This window comes from Muntiacus reevesi, chromosome 1 (genome assembly GCF_963930625.1).
Source record: "Muntiacus reevesi chromosome 1, mMunRee1.1, whole genome shotgun sequence".
NCBI lineage: Eukaryota > Metazoa > Chordata > Mammalia > Artiodactyla > Cervidae > Muntiacus > Muntiacus reevesi.
The window spans coordinates 171,527,323-171,552,545 of record NC_089249.1 but is presented as its reverse complement, the minus strand read 5'-3'; the positions used below and the strand labels follow the sequence as shown (position 1 = coordinate 171,552,545).

The window sequence follows — 25,223 nt, the reverse complement described above, 5'->3', positions numbered from 1 at the left end:
ATGAAGCCACAACTCTTGAGCCCGCGTGCTACAGCCACTGATGCCCGCAAGCCTAGAGTCTGTGCTCCAAGACAAGAGAAGCCACCGCAACAACGATGAGGAGCCCTCATTCACCACAACTAGAGAAAGCCCATGCGCAGCCAAAAAAGTTTTTTTTAATTTTAAACAGCTTCCTCAAAAAAAAAAAGTTTTGGGGACTTCCCTGTCCATCCAGCGGTTAGAACTCTGCGTGCATTCTCACTGCCAGGGCAACTGAGATTTCACAAGCCGTGCGGTCCAGCCAAAAACATAAATAAATAAAAATAAAATAAAATGTTCCATGGAAAGAAGCTAGTAAAATGTGTTGCTTTAAATTTGCACATCACTTAAAATTTTCATGAGCATTTTTATATCTATTAGCCTTCTTAATAGAACAAACACTTAAGGTCTATGAGACAGACACTAATATGCTGAGTGACAAATAAGACACCGGGTCACTTAGGGACCGAGTAATCTGTCCAAGGTTAAACAGCCCACAACAGACCACAAAAGAAATGTCAGGCCTCCTCACTCTAATCTCAAACCTTCTTCTAGGTTTTAGAAATACCATAATAAACAGGAAACAATCAGAAAATAATCTGCTCACAAAGCACAGGCAACATATCCAAAGGTCAACAGGTTATTTTAAACACCTACTGAGTGAGTGCCCACTGTATCTACTACATACATATAATGCAAGCCATTTTTACCTTTTAATCCTCATACCAACTTTGGAGGGATGTAGTAATATTCCCATATATTTTACAGACTAGGAAACCGAGGTCAGAGAAATTAAGCAACTCACTCAAGGCCACATGGTCAGTAAACAGAGGACGTGAAATTCAAACGCAGAACCTAGGCAGCCTGGCCAAAAACATCTGTTGGCAAGTCTATGACCCTCCATCACGAGGCTGTCTTCTGCACCATATCAAGAGAGTCCCATGGCTATGGCTGCCTTGCTGCTCTTATTCACCTTAGTCACCCGGTGCCCAGAATCCTGAGGAAACTTTCTGCAACGTATCATAAAGAGCTAATATCCCTAATCTATTAAAAAGGCTTTTAAAACTGAGAAAAAACTAACAACCTGATTGGAAAATGGGCAAAAAAAAATATGAACAGCCACTTCACAAAAAAATAAAAATAAATTGAATGGCCCTTGACACAAGAAAAGATGTTCAACCTAGCTCATAACAAGAGAAAAACAAAACTCATCTAAAATACTATTCTCACCATCAGACTAACAAAAAGAAAACTGAAAAAGGGCAACACGCTCTATGGGCGAGACTGTGAAGAAAACAGGCTGGTTCACCTCCAGGATGAAAGGAGCCCTGAGGAGGGGAATCCGGCAAAACCTGGCAAATCAGACACGCACCTGCCCTGGGGTCCGGCAAGCCCACGCCAAGGAACCTACCCTCACAGACACTCACTCCCTCACAGCACAAGGATATGTGCTGCAAAATGTTACAGCAAAAGACCGAAAACAGCCCAAGTGGTTGAACAAACTCTGACACGTTGAGGAAACAGAACACGACCCCACTGGAAGAGGGGGGAGGGTGGTCTTTATACAACTATGGAATGATCTCCAGATTACAGTCAGTGAAGGAAGGCTCAGAACAAGTATGGAGTATGCTACCTATGTGTCAAAAAGGTGTGTGTGTGTGTGTGTGTGTGCACGCGCATGCAAACAGAAATAAAACTTAAAAGCAAACATGTGCATATATTATTTTTAAATTTTCAAATGGGAACAATAGAAGAATAAACCAAAATCACAAAATAATAAAAATGGTTACGTAAGGGCAAAGAGGACAGGGTAGACCAGCTTGGGGAGGAAGCCAGGCCTCCAGGAAGGCACGTCACCTAAAAGGACTCGCCCAGAAGGGCAGCGTCCGCAGGGCAGCAGCCCCTCGGGGAGTCCACGTCAATGGCTCGCCCTGACGGTCCCACTCCATCTGCACGGCCACCTACGGGAGCTGTGTGGACATCCCCGCTCCACAGAACGGGCAAGAAGGAGGGACAGCGCCGGGGTCCATGCCGTTGCCAGCTCCCCACCAGGAGCTGAGTGCTCGTCACCGGCTCCCTGAATCTTCACCACCCTGTAAACGGTCACTACCCCCTTCCACTGATGAAGAAACCGAGGCCCCGAGAGGACCTCTATCCACACAGGAGGGACAGAGGCGGTGTTCACACCCAGGTCCGCCTGACTTCAGGTGAAAAGAATCCACTCTTCCAGGCTGGACACATGGGCAGACACACACGTCTCAAGGCACAACCTCCTCCACGACCCTCCAACACACACGGGGGCTCAGTGAAGGCACCGAAGACGCAGCCTGCCTCTAGGAGCCTAGACAGGAAACTCCCTCTCCCCAGGGACCTGTGGAATGAAACGCACTTCTCGTTCCAACAAATAGTTATTGAACACTTAGTGAAAGCACTGCTAGGAATAAGATGATGAAAAAGACAGGACCCTTGATCTTTAAGAAGCTGCATGCTAGTAGAGAGCTTCTCCTACAAAGTAAAAGGCACCCTAAGAATTTGTGTTAAATACTCAGAAAAAAGTAGGGCAGGGGGAGGTGGGGGACTAGATGACACAAGAAAGAGACAACGCTGACAAACGTTTGGACTGGTGATGAGTTAAACTCTTCTCCCTACTCCTGTGTATGTTTGGAAATTTCCATTACGGGGATACACACAGGGTGCCCTGGAAGCTCAGATGTGAAGGAAGCACAACAGAGGCAGGAGCGCAAGGCCCGAAGCTGCTACTGCCTGGGTCAGAAGCAGCCACAGCCCTCGTCCCGGTCTCCTGGTGGGCCGGATCCCTCACAAGAAGGTGCTGCTCAGAGCAGAAGACGTCAGAGGAAACAGCTCAGACACTGCAGAGTGCTACACAGACGTTAGAACAGCACCCTAACCATCCTTCGCTTCCTCGTCCCTGGGCACGTGCTCAACCCACCGCCCCCTGGCCTGTTTTCAGAACTCAGGTGGAAGTCAAGTCCAGCATTAAACAGTCCAGCTCGAGGCTGACAGGCCGACTGAAAGTTACTTTTACTTTACTCGAGGGCACTCCGAGTCCAGTCACTGCTGACACCTGCCAGTAACATCCTGAGACAGTATCCTTCCAGTGTGCTTTCAGTGCATAAATAAAACAGAAAAGTGGGGTTATATGCTCTACAAATTATTTACTAATAATCTGTTTTTCCAAACAATACATTGTAACTTGATCTGCTTTTATTTTCCATTTTGTTTCTCTACAACCTACTTCGACTTCATTTACTCAGATGCTTAAGGACGCTGACATAATTATGAACATATCTAAGAAAATTACAATGTTTCATACGTCAGTCTCAACGTCAAGCTAAATTGTACCTAATTTATCCCAAGACCTTCAACTCTCTGCTTATGTTAAGCTTTTTATTTTCAACAGAGGAGTTAAAAGTTTTAAATCGAACATAACTAAAATGTTCCATGTAACATACACATTGGGATTCTGTGAAACTTAAATCCTATGTCTTCACAAATCATGCCCTTTGGCATATCTGGCTCCTCACGTTTAATCTGCTTCGGCCCAACATTTAGAGCTGTGTGGCTGTGTCCCAGGAAGGCCGGAGAAGCAACTGAGCAGACCCATCTCCACCTCCCGCTCCCAGCACACAGCAGCCACCACGGCAAGACGGACGCTCTCCGCGGAAGGAACCTTCGATCAAAGGGGAACGTGTGATGCTTTTCTGTTTCCTTTAGCACAAAATAATAATGATCACTCGAGAAAATGCAGAAAAGAGATAAAATAATCCAGACTGCACCAGACAGCGTGACCCCTGGCGTGGGTTTGGAAGCTCTCAACTTTGCACGCAGCTGAACGTCTATACACACAGGCCCTCTGCTCTCCCAGCGTCGCCGAGCAGTGCCCAAAGGACCGCTCTCCGCCAGCGCCCGAGTGGGTGAGGAGGCCAAGGGGGGTCCTCACTCTCCCGGTTCCCGGTGCTGCTGTGCGCCTCACCCCCTCGTGGCAACCTCCCTGCAGTCGTCTAGGCAAGGAGAAACCACCCAGACACCAGGCAGGGAGGACCAGCGCCAAACAGGTGTCAGCCGATGTCACTGACTCCCTGAGTTTAACCGAAAATGTTTCCGGGCCTGCAACACTTTCTATTTAATGGTGCGATAAACGTGTTGTCCATGAAGCTTTTTTCACGTTAAAGATTAGTTCCTCGAGGCAGGGTCCCAGCAGTGGGATTACCAGGGCAAGAGCATGCAGTTCCTTGGGGTTTCTCACACACGTCACCAAATCGCCTCTACTCACGAGTGCTGCCAGAGGGCAAAGCAGCCACAGGCTTTCTATAAATGGCAAGATCCCGGCTCGTACACAATAGTGGTTCAATACAAAAAGACACAGAACATATGACTAGCAGACTGTTAAAAAAAAACAAAAAACACTCAGGCGATTATATTTCTAGACTCACACCTCAATCCTGACAAACGTCAGTCCTCATACAGTACATGAAAACTCTGAGCCACCACAGAGAGAGGCGAGATAAAGATACTTCCCAGACTTCCTTCTCACTCAGCTTCAAACACAGAAACTATCAAATAGGATTGGATTTAATTAGGCATTTATTTCAAAGTTTTCCAAACTGTAGAAGGAACTAAATTCACTCTCAACTGTGAAATGCAGAAGTTTCATGGCAGTAAAAATGCTGAGATGCAGATACTTCAGTGTAAATGTATTATAATCATACATAACAATAATTCTATTAAGAATCACTGTGGGACTTCCCTGGTGGTCCACTGGTTAAGAATCCGCCTTCCAATGCAAGGGATGGAGGTCAATCCCTGGTGTGGGGACTAAGATCCCACATGACATGGAGCAACGTAGCCCATGCACGGTAACTACTGGGCCCACGCACTAGCTGACTACTGAACCCACGCACAGTAACTACTGAGCCCACGCATGAGGTGACTACTGGGCCCACGCACGAGGTGACTACTGAGCCCACGCACGGTACTACTGAGCTCACGCACTAGGTGACTACTGAGCTCACGCACGAGGTGACTACTGAGCCCACGCACGAGGTGACTACTGAGCCCACGCACGGTACTACTGAGCTCACGTACTAGGTGATTACTGAGCTCACGCGGTACTACTGAGCTCACGCACTAGGTGATTACTGAGCTCACACACGGTACTACTGAGCTCACACACTAGGTGATTACTGAGCCCACACACAGTAACTACTGAGCTCACCCACTAGGTGACTACTGAGCCCACACACTAGGTGATTACTGAGCCCACACACGAGGTGACTACTGAGCCCACACACAGTAACTACTGAGCTCACCCACTAGGTGACTACTGAGCCCACACACAGTAACTACTGAGCCCACACACTAGGTGACTACTGAGCCCACGCACAAGGTGACTACTGAGCCCACGCACAAGGTGACTACTGAGCCCACGCACGGTAACTACTGAGCTCACCCACTAGGTGACTACTGAGCCCACACACTAGGTGACTACTGAGCCCACACATGAGGTGAGTACTGGGCCCACGCTCTAGGTGACTACTGAACCCACACACAGTAACTACTGAGCCCACGCACGAGGTGACCACTGGGCCCACACACTAGGTGACTACTCGGCCCACGCATTCTAGAGCTCTGCAACAGGAAAAGCTCATATGCTGCAACAAAGATGAAGCGCAGCCAAAATTTTGAAAATTAAAGATAAATTTAAAATTTCTTTAAAAAGAAGAAAACAATTACGACTGAGATCAGTCCAAAATGGTCAAGATAACCAACCAATCTGCAAAAGTGCACTAGCTGGTTTTAAGTATTACAAGGTATAGAGCTTGAGAAGCAGAATCCAGTTGAAAAAAAAGAAGCCCTCTTCAACCAGTGGTGCTAGGACAATTGGATACTCAAAGACAAAAGAATGAAGGTGGACCCCTACCTCACACCTCATGCAAAAATTAACTCAAAATGGACCAAAGACTAAACATAAGAGCTACAACTAGAAAACTTACAGAAGAAAACTTGAACATAAATCTTCTTTACCTTGGATTTGGCAATGGTTTCTTAAATATGATACCAGAAGCACCAGTAAAATAAGAAAAAATAAACTAGACTTCATCAAAATTAAACTTTTATGCATAAAAGGACACCATCAAGAATGAAAAGACCAAATTCTAAATAAAATAGTAGCAACTGAATCCAACAACACAAAAAGGATCCTACATCATGATCAAGTTGGATTCGTCTCAGGTTCACAAGGATGGTTCAATATACACACGTCAATCAATGTGACTGTACCAACACCAACAAAGGGAAAGACAAAAACCACATGATCATCTCAATAGGCAGAAAAGCATTTGATAAATTTCAACATCCACTATGATTAAAAAAAAACAAAAACTCTCACCAAAATAGATACAGAGGGAACATAACTCAACATAAAAAAAAGCCATTTACAGTAAACCCACTGCCAACATAATACTCAATGGTGAAAAACTTGAAGTCTTCCCACTAAAATCTGGAACAAGACAAGGATGATCACTCTTACCACTTATATTGAACACAGCAATGGAAGTCCTAACCACAGTAATCAAAGAAGAAAAAGAAATAAAAAGTGCCTATATTGGAAGGGAAGAGGTAAAACGGTCATCATTTACAGATGACATGATAATACATATAGAAAATTCAAAAGAATTCACACAAACCTATTGGAACTGATAAATGAATTTAGCCAGGCAGCAAGATACATGATTAATACACAGAAATCTGTTGCATTTCTTTACACTAACAATGAAATATCAGAAAGGACTCCACGTTTTCACTGCCAAGAGCCCAGGTTCAATCCGTGGTCAGGGAACTAAGATCCCACAAGTGATGTAGTGTGGTCAAGGAAAAAAATAAAATAAGACATCATTATATTAAAGAAATGCAAACAAAGCTAAAATGAAGTACCATCTCATCCCAATCAGAATGGCCATCATCAAAAAGTCAATAATGCTGGAGAGGGTGTGGAGAAAAGGGAATCCTCCTACACTGCTGGTGGGAATGCAAATTGGTACAGCCACTGTGGAGCACAGTATGGTAGTTCCCTAAAAGACTGAAAACAGAGTTACCATATGATCCAGCAATCCCACTCCTGCATATAACCAGAGGAACCTATAATTCAAAAAGATAAATGCACCCCAATGTTCACAGCAGCATTATTTACAATAGCCAAGACATGAAAGCAACCCAAGAGTCCATCAACAGATGAATGGACAAAGATGTCACACACACAGACACACACACAATGGAATGTTACTCAGCCATAAAAAGGAATGAAATAACGTCATTTGCAGCTACAGGGGTGGATCTAGAGATAATCATATTAAGTGAAGTAAATCAGAAAGAAAGATCAATATCACACAATATCGCTTGTATGTGGAATCTAAAAAAATGATACAAATGAACTTATTTACAAAACAGAAACAGACTCACAGACAAGGAAAACAGACTTACGGTTACCAAAGGGAAAGGGGAGAGGAATAAATCAGGATCTTGGGATTCACAAATACACACGACTACATATAAACTAAACAAGGACCTACTGCATAGCACAAGGAGCTATATTCAATAGCTTGTAATAACCTATAATGGAAAAGAATCTGGAAAAGTGTGTGTATACACAGACACATATATAACTCCAGTATTCTTGGGTTTCCCTGGTGGCTCAGACAGTAAAGAATCCGTCTGCAAGCGGCAGAGTTGGGTTCGATCCCTGGGTGGGAAGATCCCTGGAGGAGGGCGTGGCAACCCATTCCAATATTCCTGCCTGGAGAAGTCCCACGGACAGAGAAGCCTAATGGTCTACAGTCCATGGAGTCGCAAAGAGTTGGACATGACTAAGCAGCTAAGCACAGCACACACACACACACACACACACACACACACACACACACATGAATGACTCTGCTGCATACCAGAAACTAATAGCACATTATAAACCAACTATACTTCAACAAAAATTCAGAAAATAAAGAGTGAAAAGACAATCCACAGAAAGGGGGAAAATATTTGCAAATCATATAACTGATAACAATCTATTATCCAAAATATATAAAGAATTCTTACAACTCAACAACAAAAAGACAACCCAATTTTTAAATGGGCAAAGGACTGGAATAGACATTTCTCCAAATAAGATATGCAAACAGCCAACAAGCACATGAAAAGATGCTCAACATCATCAATGATTAAGGAAATGCAAATCAATACTATGAGACACCACTCCATACCCTTCAGGATGGCCATATCGAAAACAAATTTTTTAAGAGAGAGAGGAAGGAAGGGCAAAAAATAACAAGTGTAGACAAGCATGGAAAAACTGGAACCCTCAAACACTGCTGTTGGTAATGTAAAATGCTGCAGCCATTGTGAAAAAGTTTGGAGATTCCTAAATAAGATAAACACAGAACTAGCCAGCAATTCCACTCCCTAGGTATACACCCGAAAGAAATGAAAACAGACATTCAAACAGAATCACTCATAGCAGCTCTCCTCGCAATAGCCAACAATTCAAATAGACATCAACAGACGAACAGATAAAACCAATGGGATATCGTTTGATAACAACGAATATTACTCAGGCATAAAGAGGAATGAGGTACTCACACAAGATGCAACACGGGGGAGCCCTGAAACATTATGCTGAGGGGAAGGTGCCAAGCACAAAAGGTCACACACATATTCTATGAGTCCATTTATAAGAAATATCCAGAGGAGGCACACACACAGAGATGGAAAGCAGGTTAGTGGATGCCAGAGGCTGAGGAAAAACGGGGATGACTTCTTAATGCGGAAGGGGTTCCAATGTGGGATAAGGAAGGCTTAGAACTGAAAGTGAACTGTTAATACACTTAACGCCAATGAATTATACATTTCAAATAATAATTTTTTTAAAAAGAAGGAAAGATAAAGAGAGGGACCCTCTCCCATCTTGCCCCCAGGACAAACAAAAGGACTGTTTATCCTGGAGGTCGAGGTGCACCTCGCCATGGAGCCAGGGAGCCAGGCTCCAGAAAACCACTCAGCCCAAGGCCCTTCACCTTCAGACATGTAAGAGCAGAGCCGGCCTGATGAGGGTGATGGCAGGTGAGCCAAAAGTCCCCGCTCAGACCGAGGGGGCGGGGGGATGCCACAGACCTGGGGCCAGTCTCAGTGGGACTCACGTTTCTCCCAGGGCCAAGCACACAGCTAACAGCAGTTCCAACCCGAAGACCGGCAAACGACAGTCAACATCATTACATCAAAACCAAAAAAAAAAAAAAAAAAAAAATGGAGGCAGGAGTTTGAAGATATACCATACAGCACATACATAAATCTGAAATGAATTATTACAGAAAACAGAGGACCATTTTAGAAAATACATGCTTCCTGTAAAAAGATTACAAGAAGACACGGCCTCTACTGAAAAATTTTTTAAAATTTTTAAAGAACAGGGAGCACCAAAGAGAACAGGATGAAATTAAAAGATAACAAGCTAGGATACAGGCTATGATCAGGACAGGGAGCAAACATCATCACACCAAAGCAGAACTAAACTTCTCAGGGAAGGGGCTACAGGGGAAATGTATGCTGCAGAATAGCACTCTGTGTCCTGAGGGGGCACAGGACAGAACCGAGACAGATGCCCACAGAAGGCTGTGGGTGCGGTGGAGAGAAACCCGCATGGACAGAGTGCTGAAGGGACAGATCCTCTCACCTACAGATAGTAAGAACACCCAGAAGGAACACCAAGTAAATGGAGGTGCAATCATCAGAGGCAGAGAAGACAAAGCTCCTCCCCTCATTTATTAATACTGCCCCAAAACGGAAAGCAAATAGCTGCCGGTCTGATGCGCTGAAGTCACTGGGGAATGCCCGTCCCAGACACAGGCGGAAGAACAGCATCGCACGGGGCCAACCCCTCTGCCTGCAACCCCACCTCTGGGCTCTCCCTTGAAGATCCAAAGACAGCTCCTGACACAGCAAGCAAGCGCTCAGACACCACAGAGCCAGCTGGAAGGAGTGCTCCTGGGGAAATGGGGACTATAACTGATTATAACTGAATAAACTATAACTGAATAAAAAGTCATGAATCCACAGAGGGGGCAACTCCCCCTCCCCCAGCAGAGACAGAGAGAGAGAGAGAAAAGAGGGGGACAAAACTCATTTGCCTCCACTAGGGATGACTATCCTACCAAATCCTTATTTTGAACATTAGTCATTAAACAGAGAGAATCTAGAAATTACCCTGCTTTGGCAGGAAGAAGTGTAGTTGTTCCCTAGCCGAAGCAGGAAGAATTTACAGAATAACCAACAGAAAACTGGGGAAGAGACCACAGAAAGCTGAAGGATGGCGGCAGGTCCATCTTTCAAACTCTTTTAATAAAATGATCCAGGCAAGTTATTATGCATAAATGCTGAAAATCATTTGGCAAAAAGTTTTTGAATAAAAGGATTATTTGCAGTGTTCAGGAATCACCTCACAGATACCTCCTAACCACAAAGAAGGAAATTCACATTTCCAGTAAACAGATCCAGCAACTCCACAGAAACCAAAAACACAGCAGAGGAGACCACCCGCCAGTCAGAACGCGGAGCATCCCACACCTAGGTTATCTGTCCCAAAAATATGACTGAGTCTTCAAACTGAGTCTTACAGCAAATATAGAGCATTAAAGAATGACGCAAAAAAATCCATGAGGAAACAATCAGACAAATCCAGCAACAAACTTTACGAGACAACTGCCCTCTTCTCTTCCAAAGCTCAGTGTTGTATAGGGGAGGGGAGGCGAGGGGCCGCTGAGGGCAGCTGCTCTAGATTAAGAGATTAAAGAGATACAGCTACCAAATGCAACGCATGAATTTTGATTGGCACCTGGTTCCCAAAAGCGAGGCTATAAAAGACATTTTTGGTTCAACTGGGGAAATCTAAAAAAGATACAGATATTAGAAAATTACAATTAATGTCTTAGGTGTAATAATGGTATATAGGAAAATGTCCTTATTTTTAGGAGTCCTTATTAGTAGGAGATTAGGTGTAATAATCAGTGACAGACTTTATTTTGGGGGGCTCCAAAATCACCGCAGATGGTGACTGCAGCCATGAAATTAAAAGATGCTTGCTCCTTGAAAGAAAAGTTATGACCAATCTAGACAGCATATTAAAAAGCAGAGACATTACTTTGCCAACAAAGGCCCATTTAGTCAAAGCTATGGTTTTTCCAGCAGTCATGTATAGATGTGAGAGTTGGAGTCTAAAGAAAGCTGAGCGCCGAAGAACTGATGCTTTTGAACTGTGGTATTGGAGAAGACTCTTGAGAGTCCCTTACACTGCAAGGAGATTCAACTAGTCCATCCTAAAGGACATCAGTCCTGGGTGTTCATTGGAAGGACTGATGCTGAAGCTGAAACTCCAATACTTTGGCCACCTGATGCAAAGAGTTGACTCATCTGAAAAGACCCTGATGCTGGGAAAGATTGGGGGCAGGAGAAGGGGACGACAGAGGATGAGATGGTTGGATGGCGTCACTGACTCAATGGACACGAGCTTGAGTAAACTCCGGGAGATGGTGATGGACAGGGAGGCCTCGCGTGCTACAATCCATGGGTCTCAAAGAGTCGGACACAACTGAGCAACTGAACTTACTGAACTGAACCGAGGTGTAATAATGGACCACATGTGAAATGAAATGTCATTTTTAAAAGATACACATTGAGCTATTTAGGGATACACTGTCAGGATGCCTACAAATGGCTTAGTAAATCATTTATTTATATTTAATACATACAGATAAAAGCATATTTGGCAGTGTTACCAATTACTGAATCTTGATACTAAGTACATTAAGTATATACCCTCCTGCTATTCTTATTAATTTTTCCCAATTAAAAAATTGGAGAGCTTTCTTTACAAAGGTATTATTCATAGAATACAAGGTACAACCATTACACAGGATAAGAAAAAAGAGATTTTAACAGCATGGGTAAATGCTAACATTAAGTGAACATTTACATACAGTTTCATTTCAAGTAAATTAGATGTATCCAGAAAAACAGTTCAGAAGGAAATTACCAGAGTGACATAAAGCTGGTGCTGGTGGCCCTTCGCGTGCTGAAAGCACTGACTGACTTTCCTCCTTGCCCCCCTGCCCGGCTCGCCCCCAGCTCTCCCCCTTCCGTCTCCGGCGGGCCCTCCTCCTCCATTCACCCCCAGACCCACTGGGCCCCCTTCCTCTACCCACCGTTCTCCTCTCAGGCTTCCTTCCCGCACAACTGCTGGAGGGCTGGAGGGAACTCAGCAAGAAGAGGTGCGATCCGGAACCTAGGGGACCCAGGCGGCTTCACGGCACACCTGCCGAGCTGCTCTGTGTCCGCATCTGTGAAGCTGGCACAGAGAGAATCACGGGATCCCGGATGCCACCCCAGCACGGCCCAGCGGCGGCCGAGTCCCCAGAGCTGGTCCTCACTGGTCCTCAACCACAGCTCCTCATCAGAGACACGGGGCGCCATTCTCCAGCCACGCGCACCACAAGCTTCCTCCTCCTCCCCAGAGCCCACCGGGCCATCACCGAGTTCTCCCGGTCAGAGCCAGCCAGTTCTCTCACCACCATTACCCCGTTCCTGGCCCAGGCGACCATCATCTCGTACCACAGGGGTCAGCCGCATCCACGGAGGCGGCCGCAACACAGCCGGAGCCATCTTTCCAACCGGGGTCAGACACTCCTTTCCAAGATCTCACAGCAACAGTGTCCCAGTATTCCAGAGCTCCCCGCGTGGCCTCCTACCCAGCTCCCAACCCCACAGCACGATCAAGGGCTCTGCGACCCTTGCTAACGCTACCCACGCCAGCTTATCTTAATTTCCCCAAGCTCCTTCTGGCTACACGGCCTCTGCATACCTCTCTGGCTAACTGCCTCCTCCTCATTCTTTATCATTTTTTTTTAATCTTTTTCAGTACAGCACAGAGAATATAGTCAATATTCCATAATAACTTTAAATAGAGTATGTGAAAGTCGCTCAGTCGTGTCCAACTCTTTGTGACCATGGAATTCTCTAGGCCAACAGAATTCTCCAGGCCAGAATACTGGAGTGGGTTCCCCTTCCCTTCTCCAGGGGATCTTCCCAACCCAGGGATCGAACCCAGGTCTCCCGCATTGCAGGCGTATTCTTTACCAACTGAGCCATCAGGGAAACTGTTAAATGAGTAAAATCTACAAAAACACTGAATCACCATGTCATACAGTGGAAACTAATATAATATTGTAGATCAACTATACTTCAATTTAAAAATAATTTGGGGACTTCCCTGGGGGTCCAGTGGTTAAGACTCTGCACTTCCAATGAATGGGGCGAGAGTTCAATCCCCGGTCAGGGAATTAAGATTCCACATGTAGCACTGCTCAAAAAAAAAAAAATTATTAAAAATATTTTTCATTACAAAGTAGCACAAATAAAATCCAAAAATGTACAAATTATCACAAACTGAGAACCCAACTAACCACCACCTAAGTCAAAAAACAGCACTATCGGCCCTTGGGATGCCCCCTTCTCTCAAGGACCATGCAGTCACCACCCATCTCTTCCCACCCCACCCCTGCCCAGACTTCTCTGAGAAGCAGCTAAACGGGCAGCCTAAACACCTTTCTATCCTATCTGTTCTGAACCAAATGTAAGTGGAATCATACAGAATGTACTACTTGATGTCTGGCTTTTTTGGCCAGACAATATTAATGCTGTGATTAATCCTTAATCAGCAGGTAGCAGCAGTTCATTTTCATTGATGGACAGCACTGTCTGGGAAGAACACACTATCATTTAACAGTTCTACTGCTGACAACCACTTGGGTGGCTTCCACTTTTGAGCTGGCACAAATAATGTGCGCGAGTGCTGTGTGCTAAGTCACTTCAGTCGTGTCTGACTCTGCGACCCCATGGACTGCAGCCCGCCAAGCTCCTCTGTCCATGGAATTCTCCAGGCATGAATGCTGGAGTGGGTTGCCATTCCCTTCTCCAGGGCATCTTCCTGACCCAGGGATGGAACCTAGGTCTCCTGCTGGGCCACCAGGGAAACCAGTATAAACGATACACAGGAATATTCTTGCACATGCCTCTTGGAGTGCAAGTGCTTACATAAGCTATTAGATATATATATCCAGAAGAAGAACTGCAGAAATATAGGGTATGCATGTCTTCAACTTTGAAAGTGAGTGAAGTGAAAGCTGTGTCCCACTCTTTGCAACCCCATGGGCTATACAGTTCATGGAATTCTCCAGGCCAGAATACTGGAGTGGTAGCCTTTCCCTTCTCCAGGGGATCTTCCCAACCCAGGGATCGAACCCAGGTCTCCCGCATCGTAGGCAGATTCTTTACCTGCTGAGGCACAAGAGAAGCCCAAGAATACTGGAGAGGGTAGCCTATCCATTCTCCAGCGCATCTTCCTGATCCAGGAATTGAACAAGGATCTCCTGCAATGCAGGCGGATTCTTTACCAACTGAGCTATGAGGGAAGCCTAATTTTTAAAGTCAACTTTAAAAGATACTGCTAAACTATCTTCTAAAGCAGTGCTACCAACTTAATGTTCCCACCAACAGCACATGAGCATTCCCTTCCCAAGATCCTGACACCTGGAAGAGACACCATAAGGAAGATACATACAAGGCCAGGCATTAGGAAGTGGGAAGGGGCGCATCCCTGCCTTCTCTGGGTGTGCACCCTCCCAGCATATTAATGCTTTCGCCAACCCAGAATCTCCCCAAATCTCCTTGCTAAAATGAGTTTTTATAACTCAAAATCTCCAGTCCCCCTTGGTCCTGGGAAGTTGGAAGACTGAAAGGTCTTACATATAACTTATCTGGTCTTTCTGAGGACCAACCCCAACCCTGAGTCACCTTATCAGCCTAAATTCAGGTGTAAATAAATAAATTCAGGATCTTCTCCAATCCAGGGGTTCCAAGGTTGCCCACGAGCAAATCCAGCCCAGCACCTATTTTTGTAAAGAACACAGCCATGCCCCATGTCACCTCTAGCTGCTTTTACTCTACAATGCAGAGCTGAATAGCTGCCACAGAAAGGGTCTATGGCCACAAAGCCTTAAATACTTCCTATGCGGCCCTTTAGGGAAAGCTTGCTGATCTCTCCCCTTTCCAATTTGAGTAGAAATGAATGTTGAGTTTTTATCAAGACGTTTTTCCTGCATTTGCTACCATAGGTATTAGCCTCCGGCTCTAATCCTGCCCTTGCCTTGAGGGAACACAGCTGAGAAGCGTTTATCCCTGCCTTACAGGAAACCACCAGAACAGAAAAAAACAAGGGCCCACCAGAACCGGTTAGAACAAGCCAGGCCAAAGATGGCGGGCCATACAAGTAAATTTTCAAATTTACTTGTATAAAGTTGTTTATAATATCTGCCTACTCTTTTTAATATTTGTAAGATTTTTGGTGATGTCCCTTTTTCATTCCTAAAATTGCTTATTTGCCTTCTCTATTTTTCCTTGATTAATGCTGCTGAGGTTCGTCAATTTCATCGTATTTTTTTTTTTTCCTACCAAAGAATCAATTTTTGCCTTTGTTGATCTTTCTTCTGGTGAATGCTTTTCATTTCCTTGGATTCTGCTCTTCATTACTGCCTTCCTTTTGAGTCTAACATGTTGCTACTTCTCTTCTAACCACCTGATACACAGCCTGGCTTGTGGATTTTCAGCAGTCTTCCTCTGGTAACATAAGTACATTTAAAGCTATAAACCTTGCTCTAAACATGACTTCAGCTGTATCCCATTAGTTACATTGATATGTTTTTGCAATCATTCAACTAAAAATATTTTCTAGCTTTGACTCATAATGTTATTTAGAAACAAATTTCTAAATTTCCAGATACACGGGGGTTTTCATTTTATTGATTTCTAGCTTAATTCCACTGTTGTTAGAGAACACCACAGTCTGTATAATTTCAGTCCTTTGAAAAGTTGTTGAGAACTGCCTTCTGGCTAGAACAGTGAACTCTGACCAATATGTCTTGGGTTTTTTAAAAGAATTTCGATTCTGCAATTAATTGTTCAGTAGTGTTCTCTATACGTCCCTTAAGTCAAGTTTAGTACTCGGTTGCTCAATTTTTCTGTATTTTTACAAATTTCTGTCTGCTTACCATAACCATCTGAAACAGGTCTGTTTAAGATACTCCACTACGGGGACTTCCCTGGTGGCCCAGTGGTTAAGAGTCTGCCTTGCAGAGCAGGAGACTCAGGTTTGATCCCTGGCCCGAGAACTAAGCTCGCACGTGCCACAACCAGAGAGTCCAGGGGCCGCAACGGAAGATCCCACATGCCACAGCCAAGATGTGACAGAGCTGAATTTAAAAAAAAAAAAAACCCACTATGATCACAGATTTGTTTTACTTCCATAACACCGTATTAATTTTTCTTCTAAAAAATTTTTAAATTACACTAGCGATATACAGATTTTAAGTTATCATATCTGAAATAAACCTTTTATCTTGTATCAGTACTCCATCTTTATCTCTAATAATAAATCCTTCCTTCAAAGACTCTGACACTAACACACTGTAGTGTTTCTTCTGGTTGGTGCGTGCACAGGAGTTTTTCCCCATCCCTTGACTCTCAATCTTTTTATATCCTTTTGTTTTAAATGTTTCTTCTAAACAACCTAGTCTGCTCTTTTTTCTACCTGACAATCTGACTTTTAACTGAGGCAATCAAGTTCACTTACATTTAACATGATTACTGATACTGGGTTTTAAGCCTATCCATTTACTGTTTGCTTTCTCTTTGTTCCACTTATTTAATGTTCCCTTTTCTCCCCCTCTTTAAAATAAAAATTATTGAATTATAGTTGATTCTCAGTGCTGTGTTAATTTCTGCTATACGGCAAAGTGATTCTGTTACATATAAATACTCTTTCGTTATGGTTTATCGTGGCATATCCCTGCGCTATTCAACAGGACCTTGCTGTTTATCCACAGCACGCTGCACCTGCAAACCCCAAATTCCCAATCCCTCTCTCTCCCTTTTGTCTCCTTTCCTGCCTTCTTTCAGATTTAGAATTTCTTTTATTCAATTTTTCTTGCCTTTCTGCTTAGATAGCACATCACCCTTCACAATTTAGTGACTGCTGCACAGATTACAATATGTATTCCTGACTTGTCTAATATTAATTGGCTTTTTTCTTTTTCCTGAAAATGCAAGGAAAACTTTAAACAGTTTTATTCCATGTACCTCCTTTCTGACTTGCATGCCACTGCTATGTATTCTAATTCTACATATATTTTAAACCCAAAGATATTATTAATTCTAACAGGTGATCACTGTGTTTCCCACGCATGCCCTTTTTGTAGCTCTTCATCCCTTGCTGAAACACTAACCTTTTACCAAGGACCGTCTTCCTTTGGCCAGACACAAACAAAAACACCACTTGACATTTCCTTCATTACAGGTCTGCGCACAAAAAAAAAACTGATTCTGTTCATTTGAAGATGTCTTTATTTCGGCTTTATTTTCTGAAGGATCTTTTGACTGAGTAAGAATCCGGGTTAGCAGTAGTTTCTTTCAGCACTTAAATTTCAGTTGACTCCTGCTTCCATGGTTTCTGTTAAGAACACAGCTGTCAGCCTAAAAGCTGCTCTTCTGAGGATAATCTGTCTCTAGTTGCTTTCAAGTCTCTTCATCTGTGGTTTTCAGCAGTTTTATTGTGAAGTGATAGGTGTGGTTTTCTTTGTGTTCACAGGGCTAGTGAATCTGTGGGTGGTGTCTTTTAATAGTTTCAGGAAGTTCTCAGGCATTATCTTTACAAGTGTTGTTTCTCCCCATATTCTCATAAAAGACCTTTTCACTGTTATCTCTGACTCCTGCCCTATCTGCTAATTTCTCCAGTTTTTTTTTTAATGTCTCCAGATTTCTAGTGGGTAGAAATTTTCCTTTGAGCAGTCTTCTGGGCCACTAAATTCCTCCTTCAGCCATGTCTATTCTACCCTTCTTCCTTTGAGAATTTAACTCCAATTGTTACATTTTCCAGTTTTAGAATTTTCATTTGGTTCCTTCTTAGTTTCCAGTTCTCTGCCAAAATTCTCAATCTGGCCTTTATCTCCTTAAACATAGTAAGCACAGTTATTTTAAAATCTGTGATGACTAGAGCCCCTGTTAATCTGTCTTTATAGTCTGCTGTTTCTGTTGGTTTTAATTCATGTGGCCTTACCTCCCGTGTATCTGTTCTTCACTGAACACAGAACAGTGGATTTACAGACGGCTTATGAAAATAACTGGAGGACTGGGTGTCATCACCCTCCTCACTCCTGGGAAAAGGCTTTTTGGGATCCCAGACCAAGTGAAGGGAGTTCGCCCGCCACTGCCGCCTCTTGACAGATCCTAATTCCTCAGTTCCCGAGACCTGTCTGCCTGCCTCCCAGAGCTCTGCACCCCGGCATGCCCTTCACAATCGGTGTATGTCCTCTGTCAGTCTTCTGGGGCTGCCCCATAACCAAGGCCCCAGACTGGGAGGCTTAAACCCAGGGCAGGAGGCTGGACATCCGGAGGCAAGGTGTCAGCAGGGCCACACTCCCTCCAAGGATCCAGGAGGGATTGCGTCTATTAATGTGACCTCTTCTAACGACCCCACCTGGTCCCTGATTTGGAGAGCACAGCTCAAAATCGTGAGCTCTGTTTTCACATGGCCATTTCCCTATATGCTCCTTTGGGTCCAAATCTTCCTCCTCTTTCTTTTACAGAGCAAGCAGGTATTTGATTTAGAGTCCACTTTAAAGAGCCCTACAGTCACTATGCGGTTATCCTATTAACGTCTGTCTTCAGACTATACTAGCTCTAGGAGTGACTTTTGCCGTTCAGGAAGGTACCCCAAGTGCCCGACACACGGAACCAAGTTAAAGTGTCCACTCCTGGCTGAGCTAAACTGAATCTGTGAGATAAGGAAAATAACACCTAGCCCGCGGTATGCCCACTAGGATTCAGTGAGTTAACAATTTTTTTTAAAAGATATTCACTGTTAACTGTCCACCAGATTCGTTTTTATTTGCTATTCTGGGTGCGAGAGATGAAGACGCATCCAGGTCAGCCTGAATTGGAGGACGAGGGATTCCAGGAGATGGCTACTATTAAAGACATAAAAAGTGAACAATCAGAAAGACAGAAATAATCATAATAACAACCATTTACTGAATGCTCATAATACACAGGCACAATACTAGATCAGTATTGCACAAAGACTATTCCATTTGATTCTATGAGTTATCATTTCTATTTCACAGACCTGAGAACTATTATTATCATTGCTACTTTGCAGATATGGAAACGGAGGCTCAGGAACACACACCTGATGTTGACTGTCACCACTGCCTACCCAAGAACTAGTACTTCCCCATTCACAGATGAAGCAGCCAGGTCTTAAGAGGTTTAGACTTGACTGTGATCACGTGACTCATATGGAGGCAAGCAGGATATGAATCAACTCCATTTGACACCACAGTTTAGACTCAAACACTGCTACACACTAGCTTTAAAAACCCTTCCACTCCACTTCCCACCCACTAGGACAGCTATAATCAAAAAGATAAAACAATTGAGGAGGTGGAGAAACTGGAACCCTCATACCTTGCTGGTGAAAATGGAAAATGGTGTAGCCACTTTGGAAAACAGTCTGGCAGTTTCTCAAAGACCAAGCACAGAATTACCATGCAACCCAGGAAATCAACTCTTAGGTCTATAAAACGAGAAAGAAACATATGTCCACACAGAAATATGTCAATGAATGTTCACAGCAGCAGCAACCATAATAGCCAAAAAGTGGAAATAACCCTAACGTCCATCAAGTGATGAATGTAAAGAAAATGTAGCATATCCATACAATGGTATATTATCCAGCAACAACAGAAAAAGTACTGGCACAGCCCAAAACGTGGATAAATTTTGAACACATTATACTAAGTGAAAGAAGCCAGACACAAAGTGTACATACCACATACTAAATTTATACAGAATGTCCAGAATCAGCAAATACACAAAATAGAAAGCAGACTAGCAGTCACCTAAGGTTGAGAAAGTTGGGAGGAAATGGGGAGTGAATGCTAATGGTTATGGGTTTCTTTCGGGGGTGATGAAAATGTTCTAAAATTAACTGTGGTGATGATTACACAACCATGAGTATACTAAAAACCACTGAACTGTACACTTTAAATGAGTGAGCTCTATGGTATGTGAATTTTATCTTAGTAAAGCTGTTTTTTTTTAAGTGTTTTACAACTTGAACATTTTACTTAATCTCTACTAGTCTTTATTTCACAATGGAAGAAATACTGTTTTTCAATTTGAAATCAGGAATATTTAATGCACAAAGCCAAAAATGTTAACTTTTTTTAAAAAAAGTTTTAAATTAAGCCCTATCTGAACTGTTAAGGCTTCACAGAATCACAGTTACCTACTCAAATTTGAGAACACCTCAAATTAGTAAATTAATTTACCAGAATATGAGCTCCACTTTCTACTTTTCACACTAGCTATGTGATCCCAGAAAATACTGTGCACTATGGTAGGAAATGAAAAGAAGCAATGTGTTTGCTGGGGGCAGTTAGAACATATGAAAATGTTGAGACATCCATGACACAGAAAACTAATAAATGACCATTCCAAATCTCAACTTACATAGCTCAAACAGTAGCTCCCTGGTGGCTCAGAGGGTAAAGCGTCTGCCTGCAATACAGGAGACCCAGGTTCGATCCCTGGATCAGGAAGATCCCCTGGAGAAGGAAATGGCAACCCACTCCAGTATTCTTGCCTGGAGAATCCCATGGACAGAGGAGCCTGGTGGGCTACAGTCCACGGGGTCGCAAAGAGTCGGACATGACTGAGCAACGTCACTTCACTTCAAACAGTAAAGGGACTCCCCTGTAGCTCAAACAGTAAAGAATCCGCCTGCAGTGCAGGAGACCAGGGTTCGATCTCCGGGTCAGGAAGGTACTCTGGAGATGCAAATGGCAATCCACTCCAGTATTCCTGCCTGGAGAATCCCACAGACAGAGGAGCGTGGCGGGCTACAGTCCGTGGGGTTGCAAAACATCGTATACAACTGAGCAACTAACACAATCCAAATCTACACAGATCAAGTTTTCAGTATGCTAAAAGACTCAGAAGAAAGTTTTAAAAGAACCTTGTAAACAGATATTTATTTGGCTCTTGGTAAGGCTTCTCTTTAGGGCTTCCCTGGTGGCTCAGTTGGTAAAGAATCTGCCTGCAATGCAGGAGACTCAGGTTTAATCCCTGGGTCGGGAAGATCCCCTGGAGAAGGGAATAGTTACCCACTCCAGTATTCTTGTCCAGAGAATTCCATAGACAGAGGGCTACTGTCCTTGGGGTCGCAAAGAATCGGACACAACTGAGTGACTAACACTTTACACATATGTCATTAAGGCCTTGTTTCTCAAAGTCTGGTCCAGGAACCAGCAGCAGCATCACCTGAGAGGTGATAAATGCAGAATCTCAACCCCCATTGCCAGATCTACTGCATTTTATCAAGATCTCCAGGGAACCGATCTGCACATGAAAATTTGAGAGGCACTGTTGTAAGATACTGCCTTTTCTTTTTTTCATTAAGACAGCTCTAGCTTGCAACGGGACTAATATTTCAGTGCAAAAACGGCACACATACAGCTCTGGTCCTGGGCCATCTTGTCCTTGGCTTCATTCCTCACTCTTCTGCTCTATTCCAAACTGCAGAGGGGCTGAACCCCCGCGGGCTAGGTTCCCATGCAGGACTAAGGGGTTGGGGCGGGGCGGGGGTGAGTCTCCAGCCACCGCCGGATGACCCACGGTGGTCCTAGCCCCTGGCGAAGGGTAGGTGCTTCTCAGGTCTGAAACGCGGCCTCCTCCCCAGGTCCTCCAGGTCCAGGGTGGCAGGGTTGCCTCACTGCCCACTGTTTGCGTTCTCAATTCTTCACCACCTGTACAACCACTCCCCTACACTGAATGAACTCCCTCTGCTTCACGTCCTTAAAGTGGGTGGATCCTTTTTTGAATTCAGAATGACACCCCATACCATTCTGGATATTTCCTCTATGCACTACATATAGCAGAGGAATTTTCTGAATGGCTGATCTGGAGGCTGGGAGCCACTGCACGCACAGCAAACCTCACATTCCATCAATCTCTTAACAACACAAAAGAAAACTCAGCCTTAAGCTGTTTGTACAGCAGATGTGGCTGCATTCAGAAACCCAAGTCCTCGGGGTGTATTTTTAAACCTCTACCCATCACTCCTCCTCAACCAGAACAGCTGGTACAACAGCTATTGTTTTAAGGAGGGGGGGAGCCTCCAGAAGCACAGAATGCTGGACAAACAATGGAATCTCTGAGAGCTCAAATCTTACTAAGATATAAATCTATAGCTATAAATCTAAGCTATAAATGATCCACTCCATACTGGGCACACGCCATGCCCAAGGACCAAACAGCAGGAGAGAACCACTCCCATCAGTACCACTGAGGGCTCTACTTGGAGATCTTTCCAGAAGCTGATGTGACCCATCTCTCTCACGCTCTGAATGACCCTCAGTGGCTCCCTCTTGCCTAAGGCCAAAAACCCAGCTCCAGGGCTATCCTTTCAAAATCCAGCCTGATCTGCCTTTCCAGCCTCTTCTTCATTCCTCTCAATCTGACCCACTCACCTTTGACCATTCCCAGGCGTCCTTAAACCTGTAGATGTTGTTGTTCAGTCACTAAAGTCGTGTGGGAACCTTTGTGACCCCATGGACTGTAGCCCTCCAGGCTCCTCCAGCCATGGGCTTTCAACCAGGCAAGAATACTGGAGTGGGTTGCCATTTCCTCCTCCGGGGGATCTTCCTGGCCCAGGGAATGCACCTGTGTCTCCTGCACTGGCAGGTGGATTCTTCATTATTGAGCCACCTGGGGCCATTCACGTGGAAAGTTCCTCCTTTCCTTAATTTCCTTAATTCTTGACAAACTTTCCCTCAAGATCCTGCCTCCTGGGGTAGCTGGATTCTCTGTCCTCAGAGTTCCCACAGCATTACTACATCATCCTGTCATGTGGACAAGTATCATCTCCTACAGCCTGGGAACCCCCAAATGGAGAAACTGCCTTCCATCTGGGGTTCCTTACCATAGTTCAGATCCAGACCCACAGTTCCTATCAGTGATACCTTGGGAAAGTCACTTACCCTCTCCACCTTCAACTGCATAAGAAGGGGATGACACTTAGAAAACCAACTTGTGGTTGGGGTGGGGGTGGCTGGGAACAGCTGGAGTTTGGGATGGACTTGCACACCCTGCTCTATTTAAAATGCATAACCAACAAGGACCTACTGTATGGCACAGGGAACTCTGGCCCCGTTACATGGCAGCCTGGATGGGAGGGGAGTTTGAGGGAGAATGGATACATGTGTATGTATGGCTAAGTTCCTTCCTTGTTCCCCTGTAACTATCATGACACTGTTAATCAGCTATACCCCAATACAAAACACAAAGTTTAAAATAAATTTTTTTTTAAAAAGAGAGAGAGAGGAGGGGATGACAGATAATACCCAACAGAATGGTGCTAAATGAGTTAACCCATGTCAAGTGCTGTCAAGTTAACCCAAGAAAAGTTGCCTGGCACGCAGTAAGCAGTGGGGAATGACTACCACTTATAATTATTACTCCGACTGTTAACACCTGGAACAAAGAAGGTGTTCAGTACCTACGTGCTGAATAACTGGAGCACTTCACAATAAACGTGTTTGTAACCTTAGGGCGGAAGATTACCGCCCCCACCCCACACACAGGTATCAGAGGCCGAGAGAAGATGATTAAGCCAGAAATGGCTCCCACGGTAAAAGTACCAGCTGAACTCGCTGGCGGCGGAGGAAAAGCGCACCGCAGCGGGATGAGCAAGTCTGCCAGCCTGGGGCTGCCCACGGACCCCGCCTGCCCTCAGCCACCTGTCCAACCACCTGCCCGAGGAAGCCGTGCGCTAACACAACAAGGCTCACCTGTTGTAGCAAAACCCCCCAAGCAGTGGGCAACGGAAACAGCGAGGGGAACAAAGGGTGCAACTTTTATCCTGCGGAAAGGAAATGCGTCTTTCTGCAGCTAACACTCCGCGCCCGGAGTTCTCCGTGCAGAGCGAGGTGCCAAGCGGGGTGAGCAGCCAGGGACAACCCCCTGGTCCCCAGCTCACCCGGGGAGGGAGAGGGAGACGGTCAGAGGACGCGCATCCCTGGCCCTTTCCCGCAAGAAAAGCCGCGCTAGGGGAGGGGAGAAAAGACCCCCCACACCCCGGTTCGAACCGCGTTTCTCGAGGGGTAAATCACACAGGTGAACGCGGAGCTCCCAGCGGGAACCAGCCCCCTCGGTGCTCAGAAATTACGTGCAGAAGCCGGGGTCTGGCTGCGCTCGCCGGCGGGGCGCAGCCAGGAGCCCCCATTTCTGGTGCGCTCGCCCCCTCAGCCTGTAAGGCCTGCCCTCCGGGTGCTCCCGGCCCACCCCGCCGAGCGCCCGGCCCGCCCGGGCCCCGCGCGGCGCCCACCTGCGCCCCCCGGCCCCGGGGTCCCCGCCGCCGCCGCCGCCGCCCCGCCCGGGGTGGCGGTGAACGCGCTCAGCCCGGGCGCCCAGCCCCGTTACCCGACGGGGCGCGCCCCGTGTAGGCAGCTGCGCCCGGCGGGACCCTAGGCCGGGGCCGGGCTGGGCCTGGGCAGCCGCTCGGGCCGGGCTGCGGGCCTCACGGGGCTGCCGCGGCGTTAAGGGGCGCGCGCCCGGGCCGCCGCCGCCGCCGCGGGCTCACCTTCTGGCGGATCTGGCCCGACGTGGACACCTTGCGGATGAGCTTCTGCGGGGAGCCGGGCTCCGCCTCGGGCTCGCTGTCGGACGACTCCTCGGGCGGCGGCGGCGGAGGCGGCTGCGGCGGACCCGGCTGAGGGGCGCCCGCCGCCGCCGCCATGCTGCCCGGCCAGCGCGCGCACAGCGGGCGGGGGCGGGGCCGGGGGCCGGGCCGCGCCGGGCCGGGGGCGGGGTCTCGCGGGGGCGGGGCGCGGGGGCGGGGCCGGGTCGCGCGGTCCCCAGCTCCGCCCCCTCCGCGCCCCCTGCCGGGCGCGCGCGCGCAGAGAGAGCTCGCGCCCGGCTCCCGCACCCCTTCGGCCCCACCTGTAGTGTCGGATGCCCAGAATTTAGCGTCT

General features: G+C 45.9%; 1 protein-coding gene across 4 annotated transcripts in view; it reads right to left on the bottom strand.

Moving 5' to 3' along the window:
- DGKD (diacylglycerol kinase delta) overlaps positions 1 to 24,999 on the bottom strand; it is a 105,896-nt gene extending 80,897 nt beyond the window's left edge. For all 4 annotated transcript variants that reach the window (XR_010660515.1, XR_010660519.1, XM_065917000.1 and 1 more), the window contains exon 1: positions 24,833 to 24,999. Coding sequence is in view for 2 of the 4 variants with exons in the window: in XM_065917000.1 (XP_065773072.1) it covers positions 24,833 to 24,988 (156 nt within the window). In the remaining 2 variants the exon portion in view is untranslated. The remainder of the gene's footprint in view (positions 1 to 24,832) is intronic.
- Positions 25,000 to 25,223: the final 224 nt, after the last annotated feature.